The following is a 20,550-nucleotide window of genomic DNA, read 5'->3' as shown; positions in this document are numbered from 1 at the left end:
GGTGACGACGATTATGATCGACTGTGAATTCAACTCAGGTGACCATGTTCACTGTTCCCTGAGGTTGTGGAGGCCGGTAAACTCACTTGCCATTTCCTTTTTGAGATAAAGTTTTTCAAAGTCTTTGTGTTGATTTCATCCATATCGTCACCTGCATATTCGTCCTGTGGGCACAAGATTAGTGTGTTTAGTTTTGTTAAGTTAGAATAGTGTTTTTTTGGTTATTTGGTGAGCCTGATTAAAACACAGACTGTGCTTTATTTTCTCTCACCTGGAACCATTCGTGGCTCAAGCACTCAAAGGCAGATGGTCGCTTCCTGGGTAGAGGAAAAGTAGATCATATGTTATGTTGCACATAAAACCACACATATTAGTGTCACTGCAGCTGTGTGAGAAGGTACCAAGGTGGTGGCAAATGTCATTATACTTGATTGAGTGATATTTTTATATCGGCATTAAATCAAACACCGTTTGGTAATGTGGAAGGGGAGCTAGTACAGCCACAAAGAGTGATGCGTTTACTTAATGCAGGATTGAGTCACTTTCCAACGTATTTTTTATTTTGCAGATTTCTGGTTGAGTCCCACAACATCTCACTTCAGTGAAGGTTCCAAATTGGCCAAATGTAGCTTACAGGAATAGCTAAATGGGTTTGATTTGTTGATCACTTTATGCTCATTGGTTACATGAGATGGGACTAGTTTAGAAAATATGTTTGACTTTGAGAGACGGGATGGACGTGGCAGTGTAAAGCAATAATAAAACTGGTTCCCTACTCTGGATCCGGCTGCAGCAGCATGTGCAGAAGGTTCTGGGCTTCAGGGCTTCTGTCGGTAACGTCGGGGGCGTCCCAGTTTAGGCTCCCCTCCCCCACCATTAGGAGTGTAGCACGGTCCGTCTCACCCACGAAAGGGCACCGGCCCACCAAACTATCAAGATGAAGATAAAGGGTCACGTAGGAGATCGAATGAAACTCAGCTCATTTGGAATATTGCATCTTGTGATCATTTTTAAAATATCAAAAGTACAATGATACTTACCAGATATACGCTATAACACCCACAGACCTAGCAGAGGGAGTAAGCAGTATTAATGTTACGTTTTCTGATTTTGCTTTTTAAATTACAATCAATTGCAATGTTTTGATTTAAATTTCCACAAATACTATCCGTTGCCAGTCTCATTATGCCAGATTAAAAGTTATTTCATTTACCAAATATCAGTGGCCACGGTGACTGGTTCCTGGTGAACAATCTCCGGCGCAACAAACTCTGGTGTGCCGAACAGGCTGTATTGGTGTCTGGATGAGTCTATTTCTTGGCAGAAACCAAAGTCACAGATCTTGATCTCATCTCTTGGCGGATACACCATTAGGATATTATCAGGCTAAAGGGAAAATATATAGAAATGTCAAAGTTAAGAACCGCATAAGGATAATGACAGTCAATAATGCAATGTTGGACATGAAATCTCACTTTAATGTCCAGGTGCAACATGTTCATGCTGTGAATGTGACCGACTCCTTCCAAGATTTGCTGGACGTACGACTGGATCTGAAATGAAGAGCAGAATATTGACCAGGAGCCATTTATAATATTTGAGAGATAAAAAACATTTTGTCAGTAAGATTCACCTCTCTTTCTGGAACTGATCCTTTCAATAACAAATGGTCCAGTAGTCCATGAGAACAGCATCTGGAAAGTGCGTTAAAGAACTCATAATTGATTACAAATAAAACTTGATCATCATATGGCAGTATGGACCAGAAAGGATACATTTCTGTGATCAGCACCAAAGTGCGTCTGGTGCAGAAGAAGTCCAGCAGACAGGCCACTCTGGGGTGAGCCAGACGGGACAGCAAGTCCCTCTCCTGGAAGGACCTGGTCCGAGTGCTGCTCCGCAGAGGAAGAAACTTGGCGGCAAACACCTCACCTGTTCGTCTGTGAACTACACGCTTCACCACCCCGAAGGTTCCCCTAAAACTCAAAGAGATGATGTTCATCACATTAAATCTTAACAGCGCTCGTGGGAAGATTGGACTTCCCCATTTAGAGTACCGGCTCACCTTCCTATTTCCTCATGGACATCATATACGGAAAATAACTTCCTTCTCTTCCCCAGCTCCACCTCTCTCTCCTGAAACTCCAGTGGACCTGCAGAGAAAACCCAACCTTCGACTAAAACAGGTTCACCACAACGTCAACCACATCGATGTAATTTTGTCACGTGCTTTGGGCCTCTGCAGTAAGATCGAAGAACGAAATGTATTTCTGTGGTCTCACCTTCCACCACTGTCAGCTCAGCCTGGCACGAGACGTGGCCAGAGTCGTTGTAGGCAAAGCAGGTGTATATGCCGCTTTCCTCCCCCTCGGGGCACACTATGGTTACGGAGCAGCGTGCTCCGTGCTGTGATATCTCCACATTGTCATTGGCTGCAAGCTCTTCTCCATCCTTCAATCAGACAGGACATGGTATCGTTTTAACAGGGACAGCTGTGAGGTGTTAACCACCTGTTTAAACTCTGTCTTGTGACCAAACAAGCAACATAATGCTTTCCTCTGCTGTGACCTTTGCGACCTAGAAGTTCAACCCCAAAATATGTTATGCATCATTGTGTGACTACAAACTATTTCATATTTTACCAGAAGAAAATCTAAACTAAAAGAAAACGGGTGTGATAATTATAGTTCCCATGTGGCCCTTCCTAAATCTAGACACATCAAATAGTGCTGTAGGTGTATGTACAAAACTTGCATAGTAGGACACAGCCACCCCAAAATGTCCCTCCGGGCGGGTAGGTACCCTACCTTGTACCACTGTATATTAGGAGTAGGTCTCCCCGTAATGATGGCAGTGAATGTGGCTGGTTGGCCGGGCTCTACACACAGGTCCTCAGTGGGTACCTGCATGGAGGGAGGAGCTGAGCAGGAGAAAAGACCAGTTAGTATTCATACAGTTTGATAGATGTCATATTGATATCCAAGAGACAACGATACCATCTGCAATTTCCTGCATTTGCTCAGAAATGTAGATCTCTTCTTCTTCCTCTAGGTAACACATAGGCTGCTGTACCACATGATCCACGGACGTCGAGGCAAAAACAGCCTCATCGTGGCTGCATTCAGCTCTGGACACAAAGGTAAGAATACAAAATATAAGATGGTAAAGGTAAAAAAAGACTAAAATAACACTGATCATTCAACTATTCACAAAAGGAGTTATTCAGAACTATTTGACCCGCCGATTCTGATCTTACAGTTGTGACACTAACTACAACAGATAAGGTTTAACACATTGAGGCAGATGTGTGTTGCGGAGAAAGGTTAATGAAGCAAGTGGCACTAAACGTACTGTTCAGGGTGTCCAGGAGGGAAGAGCATCTTAGCAATGGAGGTGGGGCTGAAATCAGTCTGTAACCATCTTTTTACGAAGGCAGCGGACCACCCCTCCGAGTCTGCATCTACGGACACGAGGTTAAACTCTACATTTAAGGTCCAGACACTTGAAATGATGATGTACTGTAAATATATTTTAAGGAATTATTATGTTGCACTGGCTGTAAAAATACATTACCTTACATACCGGGAACAGCAATAATGCATTTCTTACCTCAGTGCGTGAGTGTTCAAACCCAATAACCCAACACATCAACAGGACATGAGCGTAAGCCCACTCCTGCACGGGGGGGCAAAGGGAACAACTGCCCAGCACATGACCACCTTGAGTGACGAGTTAGCTGGGCATGCGTTGGCAAGAGGAGAAAAGGGGGAATGTTGTGTGGTTATTTGTTGTTATCGTGACAATGATGACTTACATGGAAGAGTCCATGTGAGGAAGTTCCTGCTTGAGGAACAGTAGAGGGAAGATGGAAAAACACAGGTTACGGACAATGGAAGGGCAAACATGGTGGACTGGTGTAAAGAAATGCAGAAAACATTACCTGAGACAATTCAAAGCCTATTTTCATCAACGTCTAGAAATTTGATTAAAATTACTCTTATTTTTTCAGACACTATGTAACATATTACAGTTGGAAAATCACGTCATATTATGTTGGAAAAATAATAGTCCTACTTGTTATCTCTGCATTAAAATGACTGCAGTTTCTGTCACCTCAAAGTTCATCTGACATTTGTATCCTAATGTCAGTCTGGTCCGTTTCAACCCATGGAAAGTGAAAACACAACGTATGTATTAATGTCTTTTCATAGGCGAGGATGCTGAGAAGTACAGTATGGCGTCTATGTTGAATGGTGAACACTAGATCCCGCTGGGTAATGGCAATAGAAGATTCGGAACAGTTTTTGTTAGATATTAAGTTTGAGGAAATTTCTCTCAAATAAAGGAACTTAAAAAGTGAAAATCACACAGACGTGGACGCGTTGGCACACATCACACAGGAACAGAGGAGGTGTGCCATGAAACATATTTGACCAAAGCGGAAGGATTAGCATCAGAGTTATGTTGAGGTACGGGTTTATTGTGGCTAAATTTGATATAGTAGATTAGCAGAAAGGCAGCCAATGATTTTTACTTTCCACAGCGACGGACAGCTTGAATTTACAGCATTAAGTGTGAATTAGTCATTACATGCTGCCTTTTAAATTAAGTAACTTGAATAATTGCCCTATTTAAATGTCAATACTAGAAATAGCAAGATTTGGGGAAAATAATCATGTGGAGGGGTGCTATTAGCTCATGCATTTCACATGATAAACATCCAGTCTATGCCATAGACCCATGGGATCAAGTGACAACTGGAATGGTAGTTTCAGCTACATGTCGTGTGAGTGTGTGTGAAATGGTCAAAAAATGTGAGGACAATCTCAAAATGGCAACAACTGGAATGGATAATGGTAATGGTGGAAGGTGAAGATCGATGCACATTGTTGCAGTTTGTTGGAAAGTGAAGAGATGTTGTATGATGTGGAGTAAATAAGGTGACAGGAAAGGAAGCTAAACTAGTGAGAGAGAGAGGAGCATCCGCATGGAAACCGAGTCCCGGGTTTCCATCCTGTGTGGAGGATATTTACCTTCAGGGACTCTGGCTGTCCTACCTTTAGGCGGCAAGTCCTGTGGTCGGTCCTCCTCGATGTCGATGGTTGGTACATAAGCCGGGCACAGTCCTGCTTTGCACTTGATGCAGCCAAACTCATTTGAAAGCTAAATGACACGACGCAATATGAAACTTACAGGGAGATTGCTCATCTGGCTATTTAGATCAAATGTATAAGTTGTGAATATGAGTTTTATACCTCACACTCATACTGTCCAATATCTGCCTCTGTTGTACTGACGACCGTCAAACACAAGATTCCACTCCGAGCATCATTCAGGATGAAGTATTTTCGCTGGTCAGTCAACTCTCTCCCATCTTTCAACCACCTGCCCGACACCAGAAGGTGGACGTGTTTGAAACACACGATAACCAAAATAGTATGTAGTAACTTCTGTGTGTTTCCATACCTGATTCGTGGGAAAGGAGTTGTGAGTGTGGAGCAGGTAAACTGTATATCCTCTCCTTCTATCAGACATGCACTCTCCAGCCGGCTCACGAATCTTGGTGGAGCTGGAGAGAAGAAAGAATAGGGTTAGGAATAGAACAACAGTGGCAGTTATGTTAAATGCAACATCCACTTTATTTCCGCTGGAAATCCATTTTTTTCCCTGTAAATATACCACTTGAATCCAGTGAAATGGCTCAAATACGCTATTGCAAGTGTCAGTACATATAGAAGTATTAGTAGTAGTATATGTAGCAGTAATAGATTGTATAGAAGTCCCTTTACATTACATTACAGGTGATTTAGCAGACGCTTTTATCCAAAGCGACTTACCTTTAGTGTCACAGTGCTTCTAACAGTATAATTATAAGTAGTATTGGTAACTATAGAGGTTCTGTGCTCACCTACAAATCACAAACATGACTCAAGGGGTTTAAATGCATCCGCCGACTCACCGTACACCACAACCGTAGCCACAGAGCCCGCACTGCCCATGGCGCTCGTTGCATAGCAAGCATACTGCCCACAATCCTCTGCAGTCACGCTGTCCAGGATCAGACTGAACGTGCCAGAGCGGTCTGCTGTGATGATGTGACGGGGGTCGTCCTCCAAAGGAAGCCCATCTAAGAAGTGGACAAAAGATATTTAGTGTGAAACAATCGATGTAACCAAACCGCAGAAATAAAGGTTCTTCATACAGCATCTTAGTACAATACAGTATATGGACAGTATCTCCATGTCCGACCTTTGAGCCAGCTGACCAATGGTTTCGGCAAACCTGCGACCTTGCAGGTCAGTTTGATCGTCTGGCCTATGTTTGTTGCAGCGTCAGATAACAGTGATTCAAACACCGGCGGGTCTGTTGATAGTCACAAATGCAAATACAGAATTAACTCACCACGCATTGAAAAAATTAAGCCATAGAAATTCCCCAAATCAGAATATCAGACGCCAGTATAATTCTCAATTGGCACATTAAGTGATAACAGATGTGAAAACATTGGATGGTGGTGTGATTCACACACTTACAGTTAGCGGGCTGGCTGGAACGCTGCTGTAGCTCCTTCAGGTCTTTGAGCCAGGAGAGTTTGATGAGGGCGGAGCGGCCCTGCAGGGTGTACCTCCGCACCGAACCCCTGTGCTCATGCCACAACCCCCAAGACCTTTCATCTCCACCCAAAGTCTCCTTTATTTCCACATCGTTCAGCTGGATGGATCAATTGAGATTAAAAAGTAAGATTTCCACTATATCCGTTTATGAAACTGTGTCTTTTTCGGCATTGTTTTACCTATTATCAGAAATATATCTGAAATATATGTATAAAAATATTTAAGAAAGCAGGTAAACAGATCTTACCTTCATTTTGTTCTTGAAGGTGTAGGTGTCACTGTTCATGCTGGTGTCTCGTTTCAGTTTACACAGTACGATGCATTCCTTGAAGAGAAAGACTTGTCTTTGATGCCCTCTGGAGGCCGTCTTGATCTCTGGAGATTCCTCCCACACTGTGAAGACTCCCTGAGGAAAAGCCAATGAGAACTTTGTTTCAAAGTCCACATAGAAGAAATGACTGCCTTACAACATGCATATCTTTATTTTCTTCTGGTGAAATTTAAAACTTATTTTAGCTCAAATAAAAATATTTAGTTGTGACATAAACCTTACCAAGCTATTTTTTCTTCGGCACAATTTATTTTTGGTTAAAGACCCATGCCAGTCATGCGTAATTACCTGACGAACAGGCTCACCCAGGGCGATTAGAGGAGCTGGGTAGTTCTCAATGAGCGACACCTGGTGCAGGTTGTCCGACCTCCAGGGTAGACAGGACACCATGGAGAAGGTGTCCTCCAAAAGACAGCAGCTCTGGCCACTTTTGGCTTTGTTTTTGATCAGCTCCTATGAAAAACCTTTTTAGTTCATCTCAGGCATTCAGCTGACACACTTTGAAAGACTACAATTTGTGCAACGGATTGATGAAATGCTTCGATGAAATACTTAGATGAAATATACATCTTTAATGGAAATAATACATGTCGCTACAATGTTCCCGTTTGAAGTTCATGCATAATGTATTCTGGGCATCCCCAGCATGCTGACATGAATTACTGTATCACGGTTTTCTCACAGATTCTTGTAAAAGACATAACTGTATGCTGACCTTCAGTAAAGCCTGATAGGTTTGAATCCTCTCCGCTGGTCGCTGGAGGAAGGTCAGGACGTCCATGACAGGTGCGTCAGAGTCAGGTTCCGGCATCTCCTGAGGTGTGCAAATAACAGTAGATCAGTGTAAAAATATTGTTATTCAGCCACTGAACCCACAGCTTTCCTGTTAGATCTTATTGTTGTTGTATGCAAACTGATTTTGTGAATTACTTTGAAATACTGTTGGACAGCCTTGTCAGTGAGGCAGGCCTCTGCTTGGGCTTGTCCCACCATGTAGTGAAGGTATTTCTCAAAGAGCTCCGCATACTTGATCAGATGCACGGCCACGTCGTCGTCTGTGGCACATTCCCTCAGCCCGGGGAGGATGGACCTGATGCAATAATGTCCGCATCATCACTCAATTTAAAAAATATCATTTTTAAAACATCAGGCTGACAAAGCAGCACAAATCTCCATGTGAAACATCCAATAATATCTCAAGAAGCACATTTGTGTGTGTTACCTCTCGTGCAGAGACACAATGTCCTTGATATTTCTGAAAATGATCTCTCTCTGGTTGAGGATGTTAATGGGGACGTGGCGGCTCGAGTCCAAGTAATTTAACTGGTGAGAGGTGAACATCTTCATCGACTTCACAAACTCCTCTTCTCCATCAATCAGGCCTTGGATCAGTTGGCTAAAGATAAAGGGAATTTGAGGAAGATTAGCAGCGGCATTTGTTGACGGCATTTGACTGTTTCGTGTTAGAATAAATTCCACTGCATCACCCAAAAAAAAGTTTTAAAATGGTGGGAGGAATAACTGCAAGGATATCCCCCCCCGTAATAACGTAAATGCAATTAAAGAACACTTTTAAAAAACATGTCACAGCGACAGTGTCCTGACGGTCCTCTTGGTGTGTGTAACGTGGCAGTGTATAATCGCATAATGAAGGACCTCAGAGCTCTCCTGTACTCTTCTCCGGTAGACCCAATTCCATCCAGATCCTCTTGAGGGGCTCTCAGTTGCGAGAAGGTTTCCTTTTCAAAAGACGATTATCAAAAGCATTACTTTGGGAAATGGTCTCTGTTGACAGCACACCTCACAAACTACGTAATTCAAGTTTCAGAATATGACGTGTTTACAGTATTAGTGTAGAACCATGGATTCACACAGCAATACCTTCCTCTTCTTCTCCAAGTAGGCTGGACACACCCATCCCTGTCTAGCAGGGTTGTTTTTGGTGGGTTTGGTTCTAACCAGCCACCTGTCAGGGTGAACAGAGTCCAGGACCTCCACAAACTGTCCCTCCTTCAGAACAAAACTGTCCTTGTTTCCACTGTTGGGATTACAATCGGCACGAGCCACGTACATTTCAAATGTCTGAGGTGAAAAAAGAAATTACATCGTCATTTGAGGCTCATACAATCAAGTGGGAATAGTCTACTATTTCTGTTATTACTCTTACTACAGTGCAAATGCCCAAAATTGAACAACTTTTAACAAAAGAACCTCTCGTTTATCTTCTTCCCCTTCTGACTCTGATCCAGAGACGGTGCTGGTTAAAGGCGTGTGAGCTCGGTGGTGCTTGGGGGATGGCGTCTTCAATCTACCCTCATGAGCCCCTCCTATGAATTACAGAGGAAATTAGCTAAAATATACCTGACGTGAAAGTTAGTGGGAAGTGGAGCAATTTAAAACACAGCAATTAAAGATATCAATGCTTCTTACCTTTAACCTTCAGTAGTTTTTTAGCAGGTTGTGAAGGAGCCATCTGTTGTTTATCCTCTATTGAAGAAACTTGGTCTGCCGCTTTTGTCTCTTCCCTGGAACAATATAGACATGTTGTGTGTCTTCACGAGCACAAGATATAAGATTAGGCGATAAAAGTAAGATAACAAACCTACTCACCTTGATACAGCTGCGCCAGTTCCATCAGGCTCCATCATATCCGGAGCTGTGTCATAATCCGAGGGGCTCGACACTGTTGGAAGAAGATACTATTTAGTGCTAGACCCTCATAGTATAGTGGTACATATTTTTTGTGATTATAGTTGGGAAGTAAACGTGTGACTCACTAGAGCTGGCAGCGATGAGTGAAGATCCTCTCCTCTCTAAGCTTGCCATCTGAGTGTCCTGCTCCGTCAGGGTGAATGCCTCCCACAGAGAGACACTCACATTTTCAACATAGCTCGTCGAGTCTTTAGGGGACGTGAGCGTCCGGGTACGAGCCTGAGGCAGATCCTCAGTCTGTGTTTTGACCTGGGCCTCGGGCTCCGCTGGGGCGAGTTGCAACGGAGTTACGGCCGCCAGCGGCGGGTGTGGGGGCTTGTGGACTATCGCGCCGGGCTTCTGAGGCTGTACTACTGTAAGGTTTCCATTGTAGGAGGTGACGCCAAACTTATTCACCGCCTCGCATGTGTAGATCCCACTGTCGACGGAGGCCAGGTTCTGAATCACCAGCGTGCACACGCCGCTCTCTCCGGTTTGAGAGCGGCACCGGTGGTCGTTGATGATCTGTTGGCCGTTTCTCAGCCAGCGTGCGGAGCTGGGTTTGCCATCAACAATACACGCGAGAGTGACTGTGCCATGGAGATTTGCACTCTGGTTTTTAAACACCTCTTTGAAGACAGGTCGCATGTCTTTGCGGGTTTTGTGGCCCTTGAAAGCAGCCTGGATCTTGACTGCAGCCTCTTGTAACTGTGGCTCGTCCTCCGCACTGAGGTCCATCTCCGGTGTGGCTTCATTTGGAGGGTGTACCTTCTGGGGTACATTAATTGGAGGAAGAGTAGTGGGTTGGGTCAACCGCTCAACAGAGGGGGCAGTGGGCCGGACATTGCTGTGGTTTGGGGTTATCTCCGTCAAAGCTTCTGAGAAAGTGTCGTCTTCCGAAGTGTAGAGGAGAGGAATATCTTCTGTCATCGTTGCTGTTTGTTGTTCTTCCTCCCTTCTCATTGGCTTGGTGGACAGTTTTATTTCCTGATCCAGTCCAGGTTCTTTTCTCATTGGGTTTACTGGTTGCTTAATCGCCTGTTTTGCGTTTGAGTCCTTCTCTGCGGCTTTCACTGGTTTCTTAGTTTTCTCCATTGTCTCGGTGTCAGATGTTACCGATTGTTTCCTCTGTAATCTTGTTTTTTCTTCAACCTCTTTTTTGAAAAATCCTTTTGACTGTTTGATCGGTTGATCTTCTATTGTTGTCAGCAAAACTTGTGTCTGTCGATCATCTTGATCTGTCTCTGTGTCCCTTGATGATTGCTTTTCCATTGCACCTTTAGCTTTGCTTTTTATCCTCATGGGTGGTTTCGGAGGGGAAAATTCTGCCTCTTTCGCTAAAGTCTTTTTAGGTTGCTCTACTGACTCCGGCTCTTCATTCAACAGCTGTTGGTCTCTCCCTGCCTCTGTGGAAACATGCTTTTTCACGTGGTCTCCTTCAGAATAATTTCCATTAGGCTTTACCGATTGGACAATGGGCTCCTCAGTTTCCTTTGGTGGTTCCTTTACCTCTCTTACCTTTCCTTTATACCTTATTGGTGGTTTAAAGGGTTCCTCTTCTTTTCCCTTCTTGGCAGTAGATTCATCTTCTGATATTGTCGTATTTCCAATCAACTTTTCTGATGGTTTCACAGGCTGTTTCTCATCTTCACTGTTTTTCCACGGAACTTTTCCTGGAGGGATTTGCTTCATCTCAACATCACTTGTTTTCTCTGAAGGCTTTTCTGTATGTTTTTGAATTTTGTTTCCCTCTTTCTTCTGTTCATCCAAAATGTCTCCTGGTACCCTCTCTGACTGACGTGCATTATGGTCAACCGTGACTAATTTCTCTGCATTCCTCCCTTCTCGTTTCTCCATGAAACCATCTTTCTCTGTTTCCAAAGGCCTTGCTGTCTCTTCCACCTGCCGGTCCGCCACGTCCTCCTTCCCCAGTCGTCTCGTTGACTTGTCTACCGGTTTGTTCACCTGGCTGCCTTTCTCCTCGTGCCTCTCCAGTTGTGTTTCGTTCTTTGCAACATCAAAGTGTTTTTCTGTTAACCTTGCAGGTTGGATGCCCTGCTTTTGGTCCAACAATGGCTCCACATCTTTGTCTAAACTTGTAATCGATGCTTTCCTATTCACTCTCTTTTTTGGCTCTGGGGGAACAGGTTTTGTCTCTTGGAGTTCAGGCTTCCTGTCCACTGTAGTAGGAGTTGGTTTGGGAACAGTGCCCTTTGCCCGAGGCTGTATTGTCGGAGGTTCAGCCTTCGGTGGAATTGGTAGTTGTGCTTTAAAGAGAATTAAACACATTTGGTTGACAACTGCTTTACGCGTGGTGGTGGTTTGTCAGAAAAAATTGTAAATTTAGCAAATCTTCTTGCTGCAACAGATTTGATATCAAGACGCACACACCTTTCACTGACAGCGTAGCAGTGGTCTCCGCGCTTCCCGCTTTACACGTGTAGCTATCACTGTCTTCAGGTTTGAGGTCGTTGATGTGCAGCTGGAGGAGGCAGCCGTCCTGCTTCATCTCATACTTCCTGCTGGCTCTTAGTGGGACCCTGTTTTTCCTCCATTGAACTGACACTCCAGGCTTAGACAGCTCACAGCACAGAGAGGCTGTACCCCCCTCTTCAGCCTCTACACCTTGTAAGTCCTCTTTAAAGAAGCATGGGAGCTCTAGGAAATGGGTGCAGATTGTACAAATCATCAACGTAATTGACGGGGGCACAATTCAATTTTTTAACACATACTATATTATGACCTTTTGGACAACTTATGATGCACACACCTTTAACTGACACAGTAGCTGTGGTCTCTGTCCTTCCTGCGTGACACGTGTAGCTGCCACTGTCGTCCGGTTTGAGATCCTTGATGTGGAGCTGGAGGAGGCAGCCATCTTGCTTCATCTCATACTTCCTGTTTGCTCTCAGTGGCAGATTGTCCTTCTTCCATTGCACTGACACCGCGGGCTTAGACAGCTCACAGCATAGAGAAGCTGTACCGCCCTCCTCAGCCTTTACACTGAGTAAGTTCTTCTTGAATAATGGTGGGAGCTCTGGGTAAAAAAAAGTAAGAATTGAAAACTTAAATTGAAGAGGACTAAACGTTTTTTGATGATGCATGCAGTTTACAGACTGGTGGAACTGGTGCAGATCAGTACATACCAGAAAACGTAGACAAACATCAGCTGTACTTCAAATTTAGGCATGTGATTGAATGCATGCATTAATAACGCAGAATGGGTTTTCTTCATTGCCAAATGCACACACCTTTTACTGATAAAGTAGCAGTTGTCTCAGCTCTGTCTGCTTGACATGTGTAGCTGCTGCTGTCGTCCGGTTTGAGATCGTTGATGTGCAGCTGGAGAAGGCAGCCGTCCTGTTTTATCTCATACTTTCTGTTTGCTCTCAGCGGCAGCTTGTTCTTCTTCCATTGCACTGACACTCCAGCTTTGGACAGCTGGCAGCACAGAGAGATTGTGCTCCCTTCCTCAGCCTCCACACTTTGTAATTCTTTGTTGAAGAATGGTACAAGTTCTGAAGAATATGGTTATGGATTGAGAAAAAAATGCATCGGAGATCACTTGAGGCCCAAAACATAGGAGGAAATGTTTTTGTTGATATCTGTAATGCAGATTTCTGTGCGCTCTAATGCTGATACTACACAGTTAACTGTTAAATGCACACACACCTTTCACTGTTACAGTCGCTGTGGTCTCTGCAGTCTCTGCTTGACATGAGTAGCTGCCACCGTCCTCGGCTTTGAGATCCTTGATGTGCAGCTGGAGGAGGCAGCCATCTTGTTTCATCTCATACTTCCTGTGGGCTCTCAGGGGCAGCTTGTTCTTCCTCCATTGCACTGACACTCCCGGCTTAGACAGCTCACAGCACAGAAAAGCTGTACCTCCCTCCTCAGCCTCCACACTCACCAAGTCTTTCTTAAAGAATGGAATGAGCTCTGAGGAAATCAGCAAAGAAAAAACTAATTGAACAGCAATCGGAAAAGTATAACATTTGAACTGTTTTTTCTATGTGAGATATTTTACCATGCAGATCTAGATGTTCTGATAAAGTTAGAATTCTCCAAAGGCACAAACCTTTTACTGACACAGCAGCAGTGGTCTCAGCACTCTCTGCCTGACACGTGTAGCTGCCGCTGTCCTCGGGTTTGAGATCCCTGATGTGCAGCTGCAGGAGGCAGCCGTCCTGCTCCATGTCATACTTCCTCCTGCCTCTCAATGGCAGCATGTTCTTCTTCCATTGTACAGATACACAGGGTTTGGACAGCTCGCAGCAGAGGGAGGCTACACCTCCCTCCTCTGCCGTCAGGTTGTGCAATTCCTCTTTGAAAAACAGTGGGTGTTCTGTGACATAAATAATGTTTCGATAGTATTAACGGTGGGCTGTTCATGTATAACAGAAATCTCCTTTGGGACAAAAGAAAGTTAGGGCCAAAAATGTATATACAATAGATTTACTATACTGGGAAATGCGTCAGCGAGTTCAGATGTAAACACCAGAGAGTCCTATGCTGTAAAGCTTCACTGTAACATGCAGATTTACAAATGCACACACCTTTTACTGACACGGTAGCAGTGGTCTCAGCACTTTCTGCTTGACATGTGTAGCTGCCGCTGTCCTCGGGTTTGAGATCTTTGATGCAGAGCTGCAGGAGGCAGCCGTCCTGCTTTGTCTCATACTTCCCCCTGGCTCTCAATGGCAGCATGTTCTTCTTCCATTGTACAGATACACAAGGTTTGGACAGCTCGCAGCACAGGGATGCTACACCTCCCTCCTCTACCGTCATGTCCTGCAATGCTTCTTTGAAGAACGGTGGTAGTTCTGTGAAATATACAATGTTTAGTATGAATATGGTGGAAATGTGAGTTTCAGACAGTTTAGATGTAAACAACAGAGAGTTATATTATGTAGGCTTTACTGGAAAATGTTACCCTGCAAATGTACATATAAACACACCTTTTACAGAAACATTAGCAGTGGTTTGTGCATGTTCTGCTTGACATGAATAGCTCCCACTGTCTTCAGGTGTGAGGTCATTGATGCGGAGCCGAAGGAGGCAGCCGTCCTGCTTTATCTCGTACTTCCTGCCGGCTCTCAGTGGAAGCTTGTTCTTTTTCCATTGTACCGCTAGGCCAGGCTTAGACAGCTCACAACGCAGCGACGCTGTACCTCCTTCTTTAGCATTCACGTTCTGCAATTCTTCCTGGAAAAATGCTGGCAGCTCTGGAAGAAATAGGACGGCAAGATACTTAAGTAAATATTTTAGTGTGATGGGAGAAGTTGTTGAAGAAATAAAGTATACTTTTCAGATTTAGATCATGTACTAACGTTATATTACAGTTCAAATACTTGAGTGCACACACCTTTAACTGACACAGTAGCAGTAGTTTCTGCACTTCCTGTTTGACATGTGTAGCTGCCTCTGTCTTCGGGTTTGAGGTCTTTGATGAGGAGCTGCAGGAGGCAGCCGTCCTGCTTCATCTCGTACTTCCCCCTGGCTCTCAGCGGCAGCCTGTTCTTCTTCCATTGTACTAACACTCCGGCTTTAGACAGCTCACAGAAGAGTGAGGCTGCACCTCCCTCTTCAGCCTCCACACTTTTTAATTCTTTCTTGAAGAATGGTGGGAGCTCTGAGGAAAAAAAAAAACATATCGCCAAATCTCGTTGATTGAATTTGGAAACAATTGTTAACTACAAACAGGAAACTGAGCAATTGTTCAGTGCCAAATGCACACACCTTTAACTGACACAGTAGCACTGGTCTCTGCACTTCCAGCTTGACACGTGTAATCTCCACTGTCCTCAAGTTTGAGCTCCTTGATGTTCAGCTGGAGGAGGCAGCCGTCCTGCCTGATCTCGTACTTTCTGCCGGCTCGTACTGGCACCCGGTTCTTTGTCCATTGAATCGGTACTCCAAGTTTAGACAGCTCACAGTACAGAGAGGCTGAACTTCCCTCCTCGACCTCCACACTTTGCAGCTCTTCCTGGAAGAATGGTGGGAGCTCTGGAAAGATTCGAGATTTTTTGTCATGTGTACAGTTTAACAGATTACTGAGCACAATGAAAGTGCACCGTGCACTTTATTGGCAACGAAATAGGAGAGAAAGTGAAGTCTGGTTCAATTGATAACAGTTTGACAATTAAAATCACTTTCCAAACATTTATCATTCCAAGGGAGATTCACGGTCTCTGTCAAATACACATGTTTAGATTCATAATCTAAAAGCAACATTGCTTTACCTGTGACAGTAAGTTTGGCACTACTCTGCACATCTCCTGTATCACAGGAGTACGTCCCAGTATCCAGGGGATCCGCGTCATGGATACGCAATAGGTTGACCTTTCCCTCTTTGCGTATCTCATATTTATCACCGTTTTGGAGGGGGATGTGGTTGCGTCTCCACACAACCGGCGAGGTGAAATCCGAGATTGTGCAGGACAAGGCTGCTGTCTCTCCTTCCATTATCACAACGTCTTTAGGCTTCTCCTCAAATAAAACTGCAAATTCATGTCAAATTCCACTTTAGAATGACTCATTGGAATGCATTAAGCTGAAATAACCAAAATAACCAAAGCATGCTCACCTTTAGCCTTAGGAACAACCAGCAGACGTGCAGAGGTCCTCTCCTCTCCAACCACAAACGCCACAATTCCCGTTTCTTCAGGTGTCGTCATGGTGAGGACCAGTCGGTGCTGGCGCCCCGTCCACGTCATCTGGTTCATCTCGTTCTTCTGCAGCGGGTTGGACCCGAGCCACCAGACACCGTCGCTCACGTCCGCGTGGCTCAGCTCGCACACAAACACCGCGTCCTCTCCCGCCGTGACCGTTATGCCTTGCAGCTCTGTGACGATCCGCACGCGCTCTGTGGAGGAAGAGGAAGCTATATGCAGCTGGCTTTTTAGAGATGGAATGGGAAATGTTTACAACAACTTAGATGAGAGTGATGTGTTGCTTTTATTCAAGCCACATTTCTTATACAGTAAACGAGTTAGTTAAATACATGAGTGAAATTCTGCTGTAGCGTACACCTACCCCTCACGATGAGCTTGGCAGTGGTCTTCTTGCCTCTGGTGATGCAGCAGTACTCTCCAGCATCCTCCAGATACAATTTCTTAATCTCTAGTGTGTGTGTCGGGCCTTTCTTCTTTATAATGTATTTCCCCCCTTCCTCCACCGCAGTGTTGTCCTTCTTCCAAGTGACAGGGACAGTAGCGCTGGAAACCTCACAAGACAGCTGCACAGATTTCCCCTCCATCACCGCTTGGCTCTCCAGTTCCTTTACGAAGAACACTGACGCCGCCGCTGGTAATAGATGGAGAGGAAACGAGTTACAAATTCTTAATTTACACCTGAAAGGAAAAATACTGAGCTAATCATCTTCAGCTTCACTCTTACGTGGTTAACGGCTTCTCAAAGCAACAGATACACAGGCAATGAAAGTTATAAAAGTAAGTATAAATGTCAGCATGTCAAATACCTCTCACGTTGACTTCAGCCGTTGTCTTCTGCTCTCCCAAGACACAGCTGTACTCGCCGACATCCTCAGGCTGGACGTTCTTGATGTGCATCTCAGCAGTCTTCCCCTTCAGTGTCATCTGATACCTTCCCCCATGGTGGAGCTGGTCCTCCGCCTTCCACCACTGCACGGGCACTCCGGCCCTGGACAGCTCACAGCGGAGGGACACGTTGCCTCCTTCGGGGGCCTCCTGGTTCTTCAGACCCAGCTTAAAGGTGAGGGGGATAGCTGTCGAAAAAATGCATGTTGTATTGTTTTATTTATTTTTTTCATGTTAGCTTCTTTACTTTCATGAGGTCTGAATACTATATAAATATATTTATCTCACGCGTTACGGTGATGTTGGCTGTGGTTTTGACGTCACCGTAGACACAGCTGTAAAGACCGCTGTCTTCCAGCTGTGCGTTTTTGATGGTCAGTTCCATGCTGCTGTTTCGATTTTTTATCTGGTACTTAAAATTACTCTTCAGCAGCTCTTGTCCTTTCCTCCACTCCGCAGCGAGGCCGGGCTTCGACAGCTCACAGGTCATCGTCACGCCGTTCTCCTCCTCCACCTGCTGGTTCCTTAACTTTGTCTTGAATGTGATGGGAGGAGCTGCAAGGAGAATAACCAAAGACTTTGAAAACGTTCCCTCAATCAGTACCGGTTACATGATTAGAAATTTCTCACTCCTATGTAATAACATTTTTTTTATTGATTCATATCATTTTACTGTTTTAATTAATTCTTTCAATTTAACACCATTTGGTGTGAGGTTCTACTTTACCTTTGACTGTGAGCTCAGCAGTCGATGCGGTGTCTTTAGTCTTGCAGGTGTATTTCCCTGCATCGCTCTCCTCCGCGTTGTTGATGACCAGTTTGGTGAGACGTCCCTCCTGTACCATCTCATATTTGTATCCGGGTTTGAGGACGACTCTCCCTTTCCTCCAGTCCACTGGAGCTCCGGGTTTAGAGAGCTCACAGCAGAAAACCCCGCTGTCCCCCTCCTTCACCTCCAAATTCTCCACCTCTTGTTTAAATGTTACAGGAATTGCTGTGGAGAAACAACATTAACAAATGAACCGAAATTTCAATAGCGGACTGTAGACAAAACTGTGGTTAAAAAACAGCAGGGTCCTTCCATGCGAAACGTACCTCTCACTTTGATGTCAGCTGAAGTCACAGCGGAGCCAACAAAACAGCTGTATTCCCCCAAATCTGTGAGAGTCAAGTTTGTGATCAGCAACTCAGCCGTCCTGCCCTCCTGTTTCATCTGATATTTGCCTCCTTCCTTCAGAAGTTGAGCATCTTTCCTCCACTCGACTGGGACTCCAGGTTTAGAAAGCTCACAGCGCAGTGTCACGCTGCCCTCCTCAACGCCTTCCTGGTTCTTCAGCTTCTGCTTGAAAGTCACCGGGATCGCTAAGGAATGAACGCAAAAAAATAATATTATCTAGGACGTGCAAATTGCTGAAGCAGGCTCATGTGTTCAGGGACATAATGCCGGGAGGCTTTCACCAGTGATGATGACGGTGGCTGTGGTTTTTATGTCATCACAAACACAGCTGTACGTGCCACTGTCCTCGGGCTGGCTTTTCCTCAAGTGGAGCTCCAAGGTGGAGCCACTCTGCTTCATCTGGTATTTCTCTCCGTTGGTCAACGCACTGTCTCCCTTCCTCCACTGCACTGGAGCGCCGGGCCTGGAGAGCTCACAGGACAGGGTCACTCCATTGCCTTCCTGCACCTGAATGTTCCTCAGTTCTACCAGGAATTTCATGGGCCGCTCTGGAGCAGACATGGGGAGAAAAACATCCATTTGCATGTCTGTTGCACTGCTCTCTTGTCTAAGCTAACAAGACTGGTTAGTGCCACCAGGATGAGGAATGTGTTAACACCAAATATTATGCAATATTGATATCAGCTGTTTTACTGCAGTTAAAAGCACTGAAGCCAAATGGTGCAACTTATTGTCGAGTGGTTCAAGCCGTACCCACCATTCACCGCGATTCTAGCTTTTGTACTTTTTTCCCCACATGCACAGGTGTAATCTCCAGCGTCATCCAGACTGAGGTCCACAATCTTCATTTCCACCTGCAGGTCCTTCTTCCTCATCTGGTATTTGTCTCCATTCTTCAGCAGCTCTCCTCCTCTCCTCCACTCCACCGAAGGAGCAGGTTTGGTGAGCTCACAGCGCAGAATCATGCTGTTGCCCTCCGTCACCTCCTGGTTGACCAGTGGCATCTTAAAACTCGGTGGTAAATCTGTCAATAAGAGTTAAAAGGAATGTCATTTTAAAACGTTTTAATTAATTATATTTTTATTGATTCTTGAAATGAAAACAAATGTTGTAGCTTGATTTGACAAAAATGAAAGTGTAGCCAAATAAAGATTGTCGACATGATCTAATTTGGAGGGGGAACCATGGAAATAGTGACATGATCATGCACAAATCTACTGAATTCCGTAACACATTTCTTTGTCTTGAATAGGAGAATGAACACAATCAATATTACATGGAAGTTACATTGTAGCAGTGATGTAAACTACACGGCAGGTATGGTCACAAGACAATCTGTCATGCTTATAATCTGTTACTACTAAACTTACTGTTCATTGAATTATATGGTGCGATATTACAAATGAAATATGTAATATCACTTACATGAAAAACCAATTCAGTTATAGTTTGCTATGTACGTAAATGCAAACCATTTGCCTCTAAATGAAACATGAATCTACTGTAGCTTTTCAACCCGCTTATGAAGAGAAATGAACAGCACATGCCGTCACAAGTACTGTGACATTACGCCACAAACACGACAAGATGTGAATTCATCTCTATATTGAGCTTGAGTGAATGAAAATACATAATGGAGCTCACACAGTGCTAATGCACACTGGGTTTGTATTGGACTACGTTAGAGCTGACCTCTTTGGCGTTTGCGCTCTGGTGATTCTGTTGAACACATTGGAAAGGTTAAAAAAAGAAATAAAATAAATGTGCTTTACAGTGAATACAACTCATGTGGGGGAGTTTGACTTGTCGTACCTTGGACAGTGAGCTCAGCAGACGATTGGCTGTCTTTAGTCTTGCAGATATATTTTCCTGCATCGCTCTCCTCTACGTTGTTGACGACCAGTTTGGTGAAACGTCCCTCCTGCTTCATCTCATATTTGCCTCCGGGCTTCAGCATCGCTCTGCCTTTCCTCCATTCCACTGGAGCTCCGGCTTTGGAGAGCTCACAGCAGAAAACTCCACTATCCCCTTCTGTCACCAACAGGCACTGGATCTCTTGTTTGAATGTGACCGGGAGGGCTGTTGTGGGTGAAGAAGAAAACGTTGCATTCATGTATTGCATTGATTTGATTAAAATACCTTTTTTTTAACCACCATATAATCATTATTTTTAATGTA

At 44.5% G+C, this 20,550-nt stretch overlaps 1 protein-coding gene across 9 annotated transcripts in view; it reads right to left on the bottom strand.

The window, feature by feature from the left end:
* obscna (obscurin, cytoskeletal calmodulin and titin-interacting RhoGEF a) overlaps positions 1 to 20,550 on the bottom strand; it is a 36,072-nt gene that overhangs the window by 5,539 nt on the left and 9,983 nt on the right. For 4 of the 9 annotated variants that reach the window (XM_078108380.1, XM_078108382.1, XM_078108381.1 and 1 more), the window contains exons 21-70: positions 20,185 to 20,451; positions 20,065 to 20,091; positions 19,130 to 19,396; positions 18,654 to 18,920; positions 18,291 to 18,557; positions 17,923 to 18,189; positions 17,484 to 17,750; positions 17,117 to 17,383; positions 16,672 to 16,941; positions 16,223 to 16,519; positions 15,879 to 16,136; positions 15,376 to 15,642; positions 15,002 to 15,268; positions 14,595 to 14,861; positions 14,193 to 14,459; positions 13,715 to 13,981; positions 13,309 to 13,575; positions 12,888 to 13,154; positions 12,407 to 12,673; positions 12,028 to 12,294; positions 9,723 to 11,903; positions 9,556 to 9,628; positions 9,376 to 9,470; positions 9,157 to 9,272; positions 8,827 to 9,027; positions 8,602 to 8,684; positions 8,168 to 8,341; positions 7,876 to 8,035; positions 7,661 to 7,759; positions 7,234 to 7,398; positions 6,862 to 7,020; positions 6,534 to 6,711; positions 6,250 to 6,363; positions 5,960 to 6,127; positions 5,467 to 5,569; positions 5,256 to 5,385; positions 5,058 to 5,163; positions 3,352 to 3,460; positions 2,997 to 3,127; positions 2,808 to 2,920; positions 2,283 to 2,451; positions 2,066 to 2,153; positions 1,776 to 1,976; positions 1,634 to 1,694; positions 1,476 to 1,553; positions 1,214 to 1,386; positions 1,041 to 1,067; positions 777 to 929; positions 272 to 317; positions 87 to 164 (exon numbers count right to left, since the gene is read on the bottom strand). In XM_078108380.1, the coding sequence (XP_077964506.1) occupies positions 87 to 164; positions 272 to 317; positions 777 to 929; positions 1,041 to 1,067; positions 1,214 to 1,386; positions 1,476 to 1,553; positions 1,634 to 1,694; positions 1,776 to 1,976; positions 2,066 to 2,153; positions 2,283 to 2,451; positions 2,808 to 2,920; positions 2,997 to 3,127; positions 3,352 to 3,460; positions 5,058 to 5,163; positions 5,256 to 5,385; positions 5,467 to 5,569; positions 5,960 to 6,127; positions 6,250 to 6,363; positions 6,534 to 6,711; positions 6,862 to 7,020; positions 7,234 to 7,398; positions 7,661 to 7,759; positions 7,876 to 8,035; positions 8,168 to 8,341; positions 8,602 to 8,684; positions 8,827 to 9,027; positions 9,157 to 9,272; positions 9,376 to 9,470; positions 9,556 to 9,628; positions 9,723 to 11,903; positions 12,028 to 12,294; positions 12,407 to 12,673; positions 12,888 to 13,154; positions 13,309 to 13,575; positions 13,715 to 13,981; positions 14,193 to 14,459; positions 14,595 to 14,861; positions 15,002 to 15,268; positions 15,376 to 15,642; positions 15,879 to 16,136; positions 16,223 to 16,519; positions 16,672 to 16,941; positions 17,117 to 17,383; positions 17,484 to 17,750; positions 17,923 to 18,189; positions 18,291 to 18,557; positions 18,654 to 18,920; positions 19,130 to 19,396; positions 20,065 to 20,091; positions 20,185 to 20,451 (10,856 nt within the window). The remainder of the gene's footprint in view (positions 1 to 86; positions 165 to 271; positions 318 to 776; positions 930 to 1,040; positions 1,068 to 1,213; positions 1,387 to 1,475; positions 1,554 to 1,633; positions 1,695 to 1,775; positions 1,977 to 2,065; positions 2,154 to 2,282; positions 2,452 to 2,807; positions 2,921 to 2,996; positions 3,128 to 3,351; positions 3,461 to 5,057; positions 5,164 to 5,255; positions 5,386 to 5,466; positions 5,570 to 5,959; positions 6,128 to 6,249; positions 6,364 to 6,533; positions 6,712 to 6,861; positions 7,021 to 7,233; positions 7,399 to 7,660; positions 7,760 to 7,875; positions 8,036 to 8,167; positions 8,342 to 8,601; positions 8,685 to 8,826; positions 9,028 to 9,156; positions 9,273 to 9,375; positions 9,471 to 9,555; positions 9,629 to 9,722; positions 11,904 to 12,027; positions 12,295 to 12,406; positions 12,674 to 12,887; positions 13,155 to 13,308; positions 13,576 to 13,714; positions 13,982 to 14,192; positions 14,460 to 14,594; positions 14,862 to 15,001; positions 15,269 to 15,375; positions 15,643 to 15,878; positions 16,137 to 16,222; positions 16,520 to 16,671; positions 16,942 to 17,116; positions 17,384 to 17,483; positions 17,751 to 17,922; positions 18,190 to 18,290; positions 18,558 to 18,653; positions 18,921 to 19,129; positions 19,397 to 20,064; positions 20,092 to 20,184; positions 20,452 to 20,550) is intronic. The other 5 variants (XM_078108387.1, XM_040184512.2, XM_078108383.1 and 2 more) reach the window with 5 other exon arrangements.

The sequence above is a fragment of the Gasterosteus aculeatus genome, chromosome 8, assembly GCF_964276395.1.
Source record: "Gasterosteus aculeatus chromosome 8, fGasAcu3.hap1.1, whole genome shotgun sequence".
Classification (NCBI taxonomy): Eukaryota; Metazoa; Chordata; class Actinopteri; order Perciformes; family Gasterosteidae; genus Gasterosteus; species Gasterosteus aculeatus.
This window is presented reverse-complemented; position numbering and strand designations above follow the sequence as displayed.